This window comes from Mastomys coucha, unplaced genomic scaffold, assembly GCF_008632895.1.
Source record: "Mastomys coucha isolate ucsf_1 unplaced genomic scaffold, UCSF_Mcou_1 pScaffold9, whole genome shotgun sequence".
NCBI classification, from domain to species: Eukaryota; Metazoa; Chordata; class Mammalia; order Rodentia; family Muridae; genus Mastomys; species Mastomys coucha.
The window spans coordinates 108,706,563-108,722,888 of record NW_022196915.1 but is presented as its reverse complement, the minus strand read 5'-3'; the positions used below and the strand labels follow the sequence as shown (position 1 = coordinate 108,722,888).

General features: G+C 36.1%; 1 protein-coding gene across 1 annotated transcript in view; it reads right to left on the bottom strand.

Moving 5' to 3' along the window:
• Positions 1–16,326, bottom strand: part of Itgbl1 (integrin subunit beta like 1) — a 266,884-nt gene that overhangs the window by 129,765 nt on the left and 120,793 nt on the right. The window contains exon 6 of the mRNA XM_031361717.1: positions 14,344–14,484. Within this exon, the coding sequence (XP_031217577.1) occupies positions 14,344–14,484 (141 nt within the window). The remainder of the gene's footprint in view (positions 1–14,343; positions 14,485–16,326) is intronic.

The following is a 16,326-nucleotide window of genomic DNA, read 5'->3' as shown; positions in this document are numbered from 1 at the left end:
TTTTTGGAGGGGAAACTGGGAATGGAGAAATTTACATGTAAATAAAGAAAATATCTAAAAAAAATAAAGAAAAAAGTTTTCAAGGGAAAATTAAAAATAAGAAAATGTATATATTGAAAGCATACAGGAGTGATGCTGCTCTTCGCATATACATGGTGAAATAACCGTCATAATCAAGCTAATGAGCAGATTTCTCACCACACATAGGTGCCTGTTTGAGTTACCAACTCAACACACAAATCTAAAAACATTTCTCACAAATTTAAAGTATATAGAGTCTAGTAATTTTATTCACCATGCTGAATGTTATACCTTCTGGACTTATTCATCTGTAACTTTGAAAGCTTGTTTTCTTTATTCAGCAACTCCCACCCTCAGTACTTGGGATCCATCCTTCTAATCTGTTTTTTTTTATTATTATTATATGTTTTCTTTATTTATATTTCAAATGTTCTCCCATTTCCTGGTTTCCTCTCTGAAAATGTTTGGGGACATAGGTCTCATTTCCCCACTTAAAGTTATCCCAATATATTTAAGCAAACTTTTTCTGGAACCAGTTGGGACTCTTCATTCACCATTTTTTTCCCTTGGTAGGTAAGGAGAGGTATTAAAACAGGGTTTCACACAGCCAGGCTGGCCTCAAACTCTTTACATAGATGAAATGAGACTGTCAAGTCCTGATCCTCGTGACTCTAATCTTCTAAATCTCAAGATGACATTCATGTATCACCACATCCAGATTTTTCTTTTGTTTTGCTGGAAATTGCTTCTATCTAAAAGAAATACACAGAAAAAGAGTGGAGCAGAGACCGAAGGAAAGGCCATCCAGATACTGCCCCACGTGGGGATCCATTCCATATGCAGCCACCAAACCAGTCACTATTGCTGATGCAAGAAGTATTTGCTGACAGTAGCCTGATACAGCTGTCTCCTGAGAGGCTCTGCCAGAGCCTTACCTACAGATGCAGATGCTTGCAGTCAACCATCTTACTGGGCACGAGGACCTCGATGGAGATAGGGGAAGGACCGAAGGAGCTGAAGGGGTTTGCAATCCCATAGAAAGAACAACTATATCAACCAACCATACATTCCAATGTCCCAGGTACTAAATCACCAACAAAGAATACTCATGAAGGGATCCATGGCTCCAGGTGTCTATGTAGCAGAGGATGGCCTTAAGTAGCATCAATTAGAGAGGAGACCCTTGGTCCTATGAAGGCTTGATGCCCCAGCATAGGGGAATGCTATGGTAGTGAGGCTGGAGTGGGTGGTTGGGTGGGTGAGCACCCTCATAGAAGTGGGATGGGGGTGGGTTTGGAGGGGAACCAGGAAGGGAGATAACATTTGTAATGTAATTAAATAAAAAATAACCAATAATTTTTGTCTTGTTTTTAGTTTTGTTTTGTTTTTTTGTTGTTGTTGTTTTTTCAAGACAGGGTTTCTCTGTGTAGCCTTGGCTGTCCTGGAACTTACTCTGTAGACCAGGCTAGCCTCAAACTCAGAAATCCGCCTGCCTCTGCCTTTCAAGTGCTGGGATTAAAGGCATGCACCACCATTGGAAAAATGTGTTAGCAGTTAAGAGCACTTACTGCTCTTCCAGAAGACACACGTTAGAGTTTCAGGCACATGGTAGTTCATAACTATCTGTAATTTCATTTTCAGGGGATCCAGTGAACTCTTCAGATACTATTGTACCAGGAATGGAAAAAATGCACATACATACATGAGGCAAAACACACAAAAAATAAAACTTGGATAAGTTAATAAAAAACTAGAAAATAATCTAACATTTTTAGATTCCATATAATTAGGATGTATCGCTGCTCTTTTCCAGAAACCATAATGTCCTTATGGTTCTACCATGCTATTGTAAAGGCCAAATTTCTTTCGAGGAGAATTATATTCACTTATATACATCTATATCTACATATGCATACATTCTTCATACACTCATCTAGCCAAAGCCACTTTTTTTGGGGGGGTTTTTTTTGTTTTGTTTTGTTTTTTTTGTTTTTCGAGACAGGGTTTCTCTGTGTAGCCCTGGCTGTCCTGGAACTACTCACTCTGTAGACCAGGCTAGCCTTGAACTCAGAAGTCTGCCTGCCTCTGCCTCCCAAGTGCTGGGATTAAAGGCGTGTGCCACCACCACCAGGCATAGCCAGTTTTTTCTAAACCTTGACTATTATGAAAAACAGCATGAAAACAGGTAATAAAGATAAAACTTTAAGATAATTCCATTTCCTTTGGAAATGTACCCAGAAGTTTCTCCCTTCTTTTCCTCTAAAACCTTCAAATATAACCACCTCTATTCTTGAAATTCTTGACATCTTCTTTTATTAGAAATTATAAAATCCACGTTGCAAATGTTTTTTATTTAGTTTGATTGGGTTTTTTTTTGTCTGTTTTTATAATCTACTAACCTGATTCTTTACAATGATAATACTAAAAGTCAGACTGAAATGATATAATAGTGATCACTAAATACAAATATTTTAAGTAATGAATTAAATTCAATAGGCATTTCTTGAGTCCCTGTCTATTCTACAATGTGCTGTCACCATTAATTCTCTATAGTGGAAGAAAGTGTATTATTGACAAATACTTATCTGAGTATGGTCTTTTAGACCTTCCAATAGAAGAATTTTACTTATATTGTTACATTTTATAAATCACTTCACTCTAGTTTTTTGCAGTTTATCTATCTTATCTTAAGAAATTATTAGTTATTAACTAACTATTAGTTGTAGTGATTAGTTTTAACTGTCAACTTAACTAAGCTTATGGTCACTTAGGAAAAGTCTCATTTGAAGGACCTTCTAAATAGATTGATTGACTTTGGGGGTATGGCTATGTGGGACAGTCCTGATTTTTAATTGATATAGGAATTTTTACCCTACAGTGGGCAATACTATTCCCTGGGCAGTGGTCGTTGTTCACTGTATAAAAAAGATGGCTGGGACCAGCCAGCAGGCACAGGCCACAGAAGTGGCAGAGCAGCTGGGACAGGGTCCTTCCTCCATCTACACCTAGGAGGTGTGCCTGCTCAACAGCCCTCTATGCACCTTTCCCTCCAGGGGAGAGCTGGTCTCCAGGGAGTGCTCTGACCCTGAGAATAAGGTAAGATGCCACCATTTTCTCTCCAGTGTCTTTCTAAGGCAGGACCAGCCAAGAATCAGGGAACAGAAACAGCAGAGCAGCTGGGACAAGGTCCTTCCAACATCCATCTACACCCAGGAGAGACAAGTAATCCACAGTCCTCTGTGCACTGGTCTTACCAGGTGAGAGCTGATCTCACAGAAGTGTTAACACAGGCTTACAGACCCAGAGGAGGAACAAGCTCCAGCCAGAGACAGAAAGAACATCTAACACCAGAGATTACAAGACGGCAAAAAACAAAGGCAAGAATCTTACCAACAGAAACCAAGACGACTTGGCATCAACAGAATCCAGTACTACCACCACAGCAAGTCCTGGACACACCAGAAAAGTGAGATTCAGATCTAAAATTGAAATGAAGATTCAGATCTAAAATGAAATTGTATCTCATGATGCTTATAGAAGAACTTAAAGACATAAATAACTCCCTTAAAGAAATACAGGAGAACACAAGTAAACAGGTACAAGCCCTTAAAGAGGAAACACAAAAATCCCTTAAAGAACTACAGGAGAACATGAGTAAACAAGGAGCCCATAAGGAGGAAATACAAAAATCTCTTAAAGAATTATAAGAAAACAAAACCAAACAGGTGAAGGAATTGAACAAAACCATCCACAATCTAAAAATGGAAGTAGAAACAATTAAGAAATCACAAAGAGAGACAACTCTGGAGATAGAAAACTAGGAAAGAAGTCAGGAGCCATGCGAATCTTAGGTGCAGAAGATACCATAGAAAACATTGACACAACAATCAAAAAATGCAAAATGCAAAAAGCTCCTAACCCAAAAGATCCAGGAAATCCAGAACACAATGATAAGACCAAATCTAAGAGTAATAGATATAGAAGAGATTGAAGATTACCAAGTTAAAGGGCCAGTAAATATCTTAACAAAATTATAGAAGAAAATGTCCTTAACCTAAAGGAAAAGATGCTTATGAACATACAAGAAGCCTATGGAACTCCAAATAGTTTGGACCAGAAAAGAAAGTCCTCTCATCACATAATAATCAAAACAACAAATGCAATAAACAAGAAAGAATATTAAAAGCACTGAGGGAAAAAGATCAAGTAACATATAAAGGCAGACCTAGGGCTGGAGAGATGGCTCAGCCGTTAAAGGCTAGGCTCACAACCAAAATAAAGGCAGACCTATCAGAATTAAACCAGACTTTTCACCAGAGCCTATCAAATCCAGAAGATTCTGGGCAGATGTCATGCAGACTGGAAGAGACCACAAATACCAGCCCAGGCTACTATACCCAGAAAAACTCTCAATTACCATAGATAGAGAAACCAAGGTATTCCATGACAAAAATAAATTTACACAAATTATTTCCACAAATCCAGACCTTCAAAGGATAATAAATGGAAAACTCCAACACAAGGAGGGAAACAACATCCGAAAAAAGCAAGAAAGTAATCTTTCAACAAAACTAAAAGAAGATAGCTACATGAACAGAATTCCAACTCCAATAACAAAAATAACAGGAAGTAACAATTACTTTTCCTTAATATCTATTAATACCACTGGACTCAATTGCCCAAAAAGACATAGCCTAACAGACTGAGTACATAAACAGGACCCAACATTTTGTTGCATACAGGAAACCTACCTCAGTGACAAAGACAGACACTACCTCAGATCAAAAGGCTTGTAAACAATTTTGCAAGCAAATGGTCCCAAGAAACAAGCTGGAGTAGCCATTCTACTATTGAATAAAATCGACTTTCAACCTAAAGTGATCAAAAAAGATAAGGAGGGACACTTCATACACATCAAAGGTAAGATCTACCAAGATGAACTCTCAATTCTGAACCTCTATGCTCCAAATGCAAGGGCATCTACATTCATAAAAGAAACTTCACTAAAGTTCAAAGCACACATTGCACATCTCACAATAATAGTGGGAGATTTCAGAACCTCATTCTCTGAATGGACAGATCATGGAAACAGAAACTAAACAGAGACACAGTAACACTAACAGAAGTTATGAATCAAATGGACTTATCAGATATCTATAGAATATTTAATCCTAAAACAAAAGGATATTGTTTCTTCTCATCACCTGATGGTACATTCTCCAAAATTAAACATAATCGGTCACAAAACAGGCCTCAAAAGATACAAGAAGATTGAAATAATTCCTTGCAGCATATCAGATAACCACAGACTCATACTGGTCCTCAATAACAACAAAAACCATAGAAAGTCCAAATACACGTGGAAGCTTAACAACACTCTACTCAATGATAACTTGGTCAAGGAAGAAATAAAGAAAGAAATTAAAGACTTTCTAAAGTTTAATGAAAATGAAAGCACAACATACCAATCTTATGGGACACAAAGAAAGCAGTCATAAGAGGAAAACTCATAGCTCTGAGTATCTCAAAAAAAAAAAAAAAAAAAAAAAAAAAAAAAACAAAAAACTGGAGAGAGCATACACTTGCAATATGACAGAACATCTGAAAGCTCTAGAACAAAAAGAAGCAAATTCACCCAAGAGGAGTAAAAGGCAGGAAATAATCAAACTCAGGGCTGAAATCAACCAAATAGAAACAAAAAGAACTATACAAAGAATCAACCAAACCAGGAGCTGGTTCTTTGAGAAAATCAACAAAATAGATAAACCCTTAGCCAGATTACCTAGAGGGCACAGAAACAGTATCCTAATCAGCAAAATCAGAAATGAAAAGTGAGACATAACAACAAACACTGAAAAAATCCAAAAAATCATGAGATCCTACTACAAAAGCCTATGCTCAACAAAACTCAAAAACCTGGATGAGATGGACAATTTTCTTCACAGATACCAGGTACCAAAATTAAATAAAGATCAGATAAACAATCTAAACAGTCCCATATCCCCTAGAGAAATAGAAACAGTCATTAATAGTCTCCCAATCAAAGAAAGCCCAAGACTAGATGGGTTTAGTGCAGAGTTTTACCAGACCTTCAAAGAAGACCTAATACCAATACTCCTCACACTATTCCACAAAATAGAAACAAAAGGTACTCTACATAATTTGTTCTATATAGCCACAATTACTCTGAGACCCAAACCACACAAAGACCAAAGAAAGAAAGAGAACATCAGACTAATTTCCCTTATGAATATTGATGAAAAATACTCAATAACATTCTTGCAAACCGAATTCAAGAACACATTAGACAACAAGAACACATTAGACAACAAAAGGAGATCCAAGGGACACAAATTGGAAAAGAAGAAGACAAATTATCACTATCTGTTGATAATAAAATAGTATACTTTAGTGACCCCATAAATTCCACCAGAGAACTTCTAAACCTGATAAACAACTTTAGCAAAGTAACTGGATATAAAATTAACTCAAACAAATCAGTGGCCTTCCTCTACACAAAGGATAAACAGGCTGAGAAAGAAATTAGCGAAACAACACCCTTCACAATAGTCACAAATAATATAAAATACCTTGGTGTGACTCTAATTAAGCAAATGAAAGATCTGTATGACAAGAACTTCAAGTCTCTAAAGAAGGAAATTGAAGAAGATCTCAGGAGGTGGAAAGAACTCCCACACTCATGGATTGGCAGGATTAATATAGTAAAAATGGCCATCTTGCCAAAAGCAATCTGCAGATTCAATGCAATCCCCATCAAAATTCCAACTCAATTCTTAACAGAGTTGGAAAGAACAATTTGCAAATTCATCTGGAATAACAAAAAACCTAGGATAGCAAAAACTATTCTCAAACAATAAAAGAGCTTCTAGTAGAATCACTATCACTGACCTCAAGCTATGCTACAGAGCAATTGTGATAAAAACTGCATGGTATTGGTACAGTGACAGGCAGGTGGAACAATGGAATAGAAATGAAGACCCAGAAATGAACCCACACACCTATGGTCACTGGATCTTTGACAAAGTAGCTAAAATTCTCCATTGGAAAAAAAGATAGCATTTTCATCAAATGATGCTGCCTCATCTGGCAGTTAGCATATAGAAGAATGCAAATCTATCCATTCTTATCTCCTTGTACAAAGCTCAAGACCAAGTGGATCAAGGACCTCCACATAAAACCAGATACATTGAAACTAATAGAAAAGAAAATGGGGAAGAGCCTTGAGCACATAGGCACAGGAGAAATCTTCCTGAACAGAACACCAGTAGTTTATGCTCTAAGATCAAAAATTGACAAATGGGACCTCATAAAATTGCAAAGCTTCTGTAAAGCAAAGGACACTGTCAGTAGGACAAAATGGCAACCAACAGATCAATATCAGATCAGATAAAATATCTTTACCAGATATGATGGCACACATCTTTAATCCCAGCAATTGGTGGCAGAGTTAGAGAAAAGCAGGTCTCTGAATTCAAGGCCATCCTGGTCTTCATATTGAGTTACAGATCAATCAGGGCTACAAAAAGACTCTATCTGCTGGATAAGGGAGGGGGCTGTGCATATGAAATAGTTATAGTTATTAAGAAGAGATTTTTAGAGTTAGAATCTTCACTATTAAAAGAAATTAATTACAGTGGGCTTTAGGCTACTTTTTCATATTTTAAATTATATTTATTTATTGTGTATGTGGGAGTGGATGGATGTGTATACCACACTGCATACATGAGGGTCAGAGGTCAACTTTCAAGGAGTCTGTTTTTTCTTTCTTAATGTAGGTCCCAGGAATGAAACTAATGTTGCAAGTACAATTTCCCAGAGTCCTGTTGCTGGCACCTAATGGTATCTAATGAGTTTCATATGCTCCTGGCCTAGAAGAAATCATCTTCAGAATTCTGTTTTAAGCTCTCTTATTTACTTTCTGTTTCTGAGTCATTTTATTCATGTTTTAAGACCTCTAAGCCTTTTTCCACCTTTGTACTATAGTAGTGCTATCTTTCTATACCATTGTAACTTCTGTGTCCTTCACAGGGCAGATGAGGGTACAGCCTGTGATCTGCACCACAGTTTCTTGTGCATTTGTAATAGGAAGTTCTTGAGGATGACTCCTGTGAATTATGATTTCACTTCTAGCCATGCTAACTCTCAGAAAAGCTGGAGAACACATTTCTTCACTTTTGTCAAATGTGTGATGATCCTTAATTTACTCTTGATTTCTGCTTTAGTTTTGTGCCTCAACTATAGCTTTTAGCTATTCAAAAGCCTCTATAATCAATAGTTTGCTGATCAGTATGAGTTAAGAGATTGTGAGATTGGTGTGACAGGCTCAGAGATCAGAGATATTGCTGTTGAACAGGAAGTATCAAAGTAGGAGAATACTGTCTGTCTCAAGATGACTGCTCTTACTCTTGAATCACCTGGTTATGTGTATGTTTCCTTTTTCAATTTTTCCAAATGCATTCAGTATCAGCCCAAAACTTTTAAGCAGGCAGACACTATAACAGGAGGGTGGTGCATAAATCAAACAAGATGTGAGCACAGAACAGCTGGAGAAACTACAACATGGCATTTTTTTTAATGTGGAGAAACCAAATATTTCCTAAGTCAAATATAACAATGAGGAAATACAAGAGTCACAGGAAAGTTTCCAGTCCACAATGCTGAAAAGTAGAATTAAAACTGGCAATGTTAAACTGTGCTGAATGACTTCAGTCTGTAACCCCAGCACTCCAGAGGTTGAAGCAAGATGACTGCTACTAGCTTGATGTCTGTCTGAGCTATACAATGAGTTCCAAGCCATATCTTCATGTGGAGTAAGAGTATGTGCCCAAATAAATAAATAGATTTTTAAAATACTAAAAATTGACTAATTTAAACATTTATTCAAGACAGAATTTTTAACCACAATTTTTTTCTCAGTAGTGAAAACTCTTCTTACATTTTGATTTCAAGAAGTCTGCTCTATGCTGTCAAAATAAATTTCAGAGTGTTAGTGATTCCATTTTAAATAAAATTGTGCATTTCCTACAAAAGAATTTTGATCCATTTAGTCAGAAACTCGTTTAGAGGTGTAAAGTATTGACAACAGATTGCCAGGAAGTGGCTGAGTCAGAAAAGCACTTGGAAGTGAAAGGGACTGATATGATTTCTGAAGCAGGCACTGAGTCTTAAAGAGGAGACAGAAAACTACAAAATAGCACTGGGGACTCTTCTGAAGTTACTAGTTCCTCAATTCCAAATTAAAATCCCAGCTCAAAAGAAAGTGATCCTGAGCAGAAGTAAAATCAGGAAGATAAATGGACTTGATTTTGATTTAAAAAAAAGAATTTAGGGTGAAAGATCTGTTTGGCATGAAAACCTGTTAGTCTGTCTAAAACACTTAAATGTGCTATTAGATCTTCTTAAAACAAGAAATGAGGGAGAAATGTTTAAGATAAATAAAAATAAGTGGGTTTTTTTGTTTTTTTTTTTGTTTTTTTTTGTTTTTTTACTTTACTTAGATGAGCCACTGTTCTAAGCCTCATCAGAATTTAATCTTTCAAGTGGCAAGAAGTAAAAGGGATTCTCACAAAACTGATGTTAATGTAATGCTTCCAGACTGGCTTGTGAAATCCATGTATATTTTAAACCTATAGAAGCTAGTTTCATTTCTTCTAACAAGTGTTCTTTAGACTGCATAGACATACCAACAAAATTGAGATGAAAGACATAAAATGTTGTTTATCCCTGATCTCAACATCAAAAGTAGTCAAATAAAAAATACTCTACACATATGTGCTTGCATATGCACATGCACACACATACCCCACATACCTGCACACATATACATGTACACACAATACAAATTCATGAATTCACACATATTCATATACAGATAGGTTTGGGTATAATCTACATACTGCAAATGTGACTGTGGCCCAGGCTACCTCACATGGTCAAAAAGGTTCACAACATGACCAGCAATGCAGTAGTGTAGTGGCCATCCTAGGAAGGCAGCACAGACTCTCAGGCAATTTTAGGACAAATGTGATACCCAAACCCATGTTTCATTTATGGATTGTGCTCCCTTGAGTTACAATGGCTAAATGCTAATATACATCAGTTTATGATAATTGAGTTAAGTATGTTTCAAACAATTCTTTTATTTTGGAGAAAATATCCCTTCTTTTCAAATGATCAAAAAATGTACATGGATGTAAATTTTATGGTTATAAGTAGGTACTTAAAATGGACACAAAGACAATCAACAAGGAAAACTTCAGGGAATAAGTTATACTTAGCTAATTATTTATATAACTTGATATATTTTAAAATCTATTTCTATATTGAGTTTTCATTCAAGACAAGGCAGGATGGCTATTTTCTTCCATGATTTCTTAATGCTTTAGTAATATATCATTACAAAGTTCTCTATATAATATAGTGTTATCATACTATTCCATTTTCTAAATTAGTGCAGCCCACTTTAGGCTCTCATCATTTTGCTATATTGGACAAGAAGAATAAAGGTTAAGGTCATCCTGAAATATACTGTTCTAACTCTGAAGTTTGAAAAATAGAATGGTAGGTAGTTGTTCAGTGGTTCAGAGCAATTGCTGCTCTTCCAGAAGACCTGAGTTCAGTTCCTCACACCCATGTTGGGCACTTCATAATTACCTGTAACTCCAGCTCTCTAGGATACAATGCACTATTCTGGTCTCCAAGGATACTTTTACACACACACACACACACACACACACACACACACACACACACACCTACAATTTTGGGTTTTCAGTTGTACCCTTTTTAGTTCAATCATGTTCAGATTTGCCATACAATATTTAGTCCTGAATGTGTTGTTCTATGTGTATGTCTGGGGGGTGTAAGATGTTTTTGAAAGAATACACACAATTTTATACTACATTAATAATATCACCTAGAAATGAAAGAAGTGAACAGAACCCAATTAATTTAGAGGTAGGTATCATATTCTAATACATCTGTACCCTGTACCTGTGAATTTTTAAGTATAAGATTTATACATTTAAGTGTTCTGTTGATACAGTTTACAGTTGAGTGTACTGTTAATATAGTTTACATTGGAATGTACTGTTGATGCAGTGAACAGATGAGCAGAGTTGGAGGGAATGAACAAAATGAGAATGTCAATTAAAAGCACTGACTTAAGCTCATGCAGTTATATGGTTCTTTTAGACTTAAATAAGACCAATATTGTCAGGAAAACAAGGATGACAACTAAATATAAGCCACATTTCATCCAAGTCTTATCAGATTCTTTCCCTGCAAAAATCAATAGAGAATATTGATGTTGGCTTTTTTCTGTGTCATCACTCAAGGGTATTAGCATCTTTGATAATCAAACGTATCGCTCTCCTTCTACATTATGGGTGAAAGAGGTAATTAGTAAATCTGCGAAGTCTAATGGCTCTCAACATATTATATAGAACTCAACAGGTATAGTCCAGATTCCAAAATCTTCCAGCAATTGATGGCCTATATCATCTGGAAGTTAAAAAAACAAAAACAAAAACAAAAGCAAAACCAAACACTAAGAATTTGGGCATCCATAAAGCAGTTCTCCTTCACTAAAATAAATAAAATTGAACAACTGCATTTGTATCTCTTTCAGACTAAAGCACATCAATGCTTGAGCTACATGAATGTTTAGATGATAATGGCATGGCAAATACTGTCAAAATGCTTAATTCCATGAAATTGTTTCCTTTTATGAGTTGGTGTAAAAGTCAAATGGAATAATATGTAATTGTAGCACTCTGCAGGAGTCTGATCAACTTAAGATCTACATTCATGTGAGTTTCTTCTTTTTAAATTCCTTCAAAGTGTGGGAGCCACACTGGCCATGTTCAAACCACTACAGCCAAAGAAACAGAAATAACAATTATATATTAATGTCTTGTTGCTCACATCACAGCTGACCACCATCACCTCTTCCTACCTTTGTACCCACAGCATGAGGCCACATATGAGAGATGAATAATTCTCTCTTTTCCCCTTCGAAGCCATAACTACTCAACCAGCTTTTCCTGGAATATATAGGTCAGGTAGAAAATGGGAAGAGAAAGTATATGAGACTGAAGAGATTAAGTCAAGAAAAGATGAATTCTTGGTAGAACTGTTCCTGTTTACTTTAAAATGGTAGCTCTAAGCCTGAGAAATATGCTGTAGGACCTGAATTTATAGAAGCCTAAAGGGTTCACTGTAGTATCATTTCTCATGTTCATCTGCGGATTCATCTCCTGACAGTGGAATAGACCAACTCACAGGACCCTGAATAATCACTAAGATGCAGAAAACCTGAATGACCAAGCCCATAGAGATATCAAGATCAAGATCAGATGTGGATCTAACAAGGGAGAGAGAACGCATGAAAAAAAAAATAACTAAACCTCATATCCACATATCAAAAGCTTAGTTTCTGCTCTCTTTGAATATATATATATATATATATATATTTATATATGTATATATTCCTGTTTGATTACTTACCTTGTTTTCTCATTTTAAATACTCTTAATTCATATTTGCCTCTATAAAATATTAAAACTTGAAAGCATTTACAATCTTAAATTCTCACATTGAAAAGGTACCAAGTTTGACTTGCTATCAGTCTTGTATGCTCACAATGTCCTAAAATAAACTTGAAAATTTGCTTCTATAAACAACCATTGCAAATGGCACCAGCATTTACTCAGAGAACCAGGCTATAAATGTGATGATGGCGGCAGTTTCTGCCTATATACATCACAATCTTTCCCCTGTCTGTAGAACATGGTTCTACAGCAAGTCAGAAATCCCTTAGTAGTCTGCTTCCTTTCTCCTATATTCTGCTTTTTTCCCTCTTGTTCCAAGCAAGTATCGTATTTCTCTCTTCTTCCTTTCTGGAATGCCCTCCTTATATTTCATTAACTGAAAGCCTGCTTTTAAGACAGAATACCAGCAGCACCCTGTCATGGATACCCACCTCAATGAATAGCCACATCTCCCTAATTAGAATACTAAACAAGCTCAGATCCCCACAGCCTCTGTGTTCCTTAGCATGTAAAAAGCACTCAATAATTGTTAGCTTTTGAAAAAATAAACAATGTAGTGATACTAATGATCCAGGAGAACACCCACATTCTCTAGAATACTATGACTAAAATGTGTTCTAATATTTGAGGTATTTTAGAAAGGTGTTCTGCAGGAGAAAATTCTGGAAGCAGGCTCTCCTCAGCCTTTGAAGTTACACAATCATGATTATGTAGGACAACTCTTTTATCTCCTTTTGCTGGCAAACTACAGAGACCAGGGGAGCTTTCTGTCTACCTGCAGTACCAACTAACCAATCAGGCTGAAGAGGCACTTGCACATAAATATCCCTGTCTTCTGGTTAATTAAGCAAAATGACTTTGAATGTGTAACTTCACTCTGGAGGAGTGTGTACATTTGTGTATGAGTGTACATTCCTTTACTTGTATGCATGGTACCCAGAAGATGATGTCTAGTATCCTTTTTTATAGGTCCCTGCCTTGATCCTTGAGATGGGGTTTCTAGGTGGTGAGCAGTAATCCCATCATCCTGTATGTGCCTTTTGCTGTATTTACAGGCATGCATACAGTGATGTTCAGCTTTTATGTGAGTTCTGAGACCCACACTTAGGGCCTCACGTTTATATACTAAATGCTGTTACCCACTGAATCATCTCTCTAATCCCCAGATACTTTCTTTTTGGTATACATATTGTGAGCTCTGTACAGTCCCAGGTCATGTTTGCTCCTTCACTACTGGACTCAGTAACCCAGACATAGCCCATAAGCTGGCATATAGTTGTCTGCTCCATAAGTATTTAAAAATGTTTGAGTCCATTAACAAATATTCAATTCTAGATTGTACTATAGAGTGCTTTTGTGAAAATTTCTACCAGTTTATAAATATATCATTCTCCAAGAACTGTATTGCCCTAACTTTTGGCATATATTTCTCTTTTAGTCCCTTGCTGACAGCCAGCAGGTGCACTAGTTCTGCAGTCTTAGAGCAGAGTTGAACAGATATTTGGAGCTAATGGATCTCCTCAGCAAGGGATAAGGCTAATTTAAAGAGTGTAGGTGGGTTCATCTCAAGCCTTTGTAGAATGTCTGAAATCTTTTAAGGTTGCCCACATTACTGAGAGGAGCATTGAAGAATTTAGAAGGCGTAGGGATACAGGTTCAGTTTGTCTCCATGCATGTGATAATCAGAATGACCCTGCACAACAGGAAAATGACTCTTTTATATAAAGATAAGAAGCAGGAGCTGCCTTACCTGAACAGAAATCATCAGAGTATCGATCATAAACAGCTCTGCAGTCCCTTTCATCACACTCGCACGTGTCCCCATGAATGTCTCCCCAGTCCCCAGTCGGATCAACATCATGGCAAGAACATTCACCACATACACATGTTCCTAAATTGGAACAAAGGAATATTATAGGGGTCCAGACAAGACAACAAGAAAGCATCTTGTATATTTATTATTTAAAATACCGATTCTTTTACATTTTGGAATTATGCATTTTTAAGATAAAATATTCTAAGAAGAAACATCATCTGAAGTTGATAGAAGAGCTTTCTTAACAAATAAAAAATATATATAATTATGTGAGATTGTTAGATATGCCACTAACATTGCATTAATTTTTCTAAAAGATAATACAATATTATCTGAAAGATAATACAAAACAATATGTAATGTTTGCAAGAAATTTAAAAACAATTTGACCAAAAAGTGAAGGTAAAGTAACAGAATGTCTAGTAAACTCAAAAATTGTTATCACCAACATTTTGTGATGTAAGATGTATGTGTCTTAAGAACTGGAGAAGTGCAGTGTGGATGGAGCATCCAGAGTAGACAATATGGATGTATCAAGGAGGGGCAAAGTCTTAGCCAACTTTAGAGGTAGAATCTAAGGAAACTCAATAGGATGATCAGGATGGTGGGGTTTTTAAGTGCCTGTGAAGGGACTAAGTAAATTCCATTAAGTGAGATGAGGTTGGATTAGGGAAGGTGTTGGGGACAAAACTGAAAAGTTTGACCTCATCAATGGGAAAGTTTGTGTTGGAAAGTAATATTTTCTTTAAATAGGTGGTCAGTCTTAATGGTAGATACAGGCAAATTATTTGGGAACTAAAATAAAGACATCTCTTCCTTCCTTCTTTAAATAAAAAAAAAATAGCAATTCTACTAAAATTTTAAATGTTCAAAATAAAGCCATAGGATATGAACAAATTCAGTTTTTATTCAAATTATCTGAAACACAATTACTAAAAGAAAAATGAAATATACTTAACTACATGAAAATTTGAAATTCAGATTGGGACCAAAACAATCTAAGAATACCCAAAAGGCTAAAAGAGCTAAAGCAAGTTATTCATATTTATGCATGTAGAAGGCAAAAGTGCACCCACAAACAGCCAATTCTTAGTCATCAAGCACTAAAGTTTAATATACCTGACTATAACAGGCAAACACAGAGAACAAGAAATATCATAGGGAATTAATGACCAGGGTTGACTATGCTGAGAAATATTACTAGGATTTGGAGGTGAGACCATAGTAGTGAATTAAAATTATTTTAGATGTTAGATTGTCACTGGTAATGAAGCATGCAGAATCTAGAGGCTTTGAGAATATGATTAGATGTACTACAAATTCTGGCTATGTAGCTAATTGAATACAAAGATTTAGTCAGAAGAGAAGTACTATGAACATAAAGTAAGTTAATGTGACATGTATGTAGTAGGAAGTAATCCACATGAACAGAGGGTTTCCCTTGCAATTATTACATTTTGGTGTGTGGTGAGCCCCAGGGTTTTGTCTTTGTTCTTTTATATTTATCAATATTTAAGACACTCTATCAGGGGTTTCTCTATGATAATAGTATATTAAAATGACTTGCACTTTTATAGAAATGAAAACACAAAGCTTACCCAGCTTTCTATTTGAACTGCTTTAAAGAAAACAAAAAAGGCACTCATTTATATTACCAGCTAAGTAAGCCATGTCTCTTTGACCAACCTCCACAGAAAGGGAAAATATTTGAAATAATAAACAAAAACAACAAATAATCCAAGAAAAAAAGAGGGAAAACAAACACTTAAACTGTGCTGATGAGATGGTGAGTGAGTAAACTGGCCAAGCCTGACACCTGAATCTGATTTCCAGGGTTCACATGGTAAGACTGTAACAAGTAGTTCTCTGACATTCACAGGCATGCTGTGATAAACATATGCCCATACACGTATACAC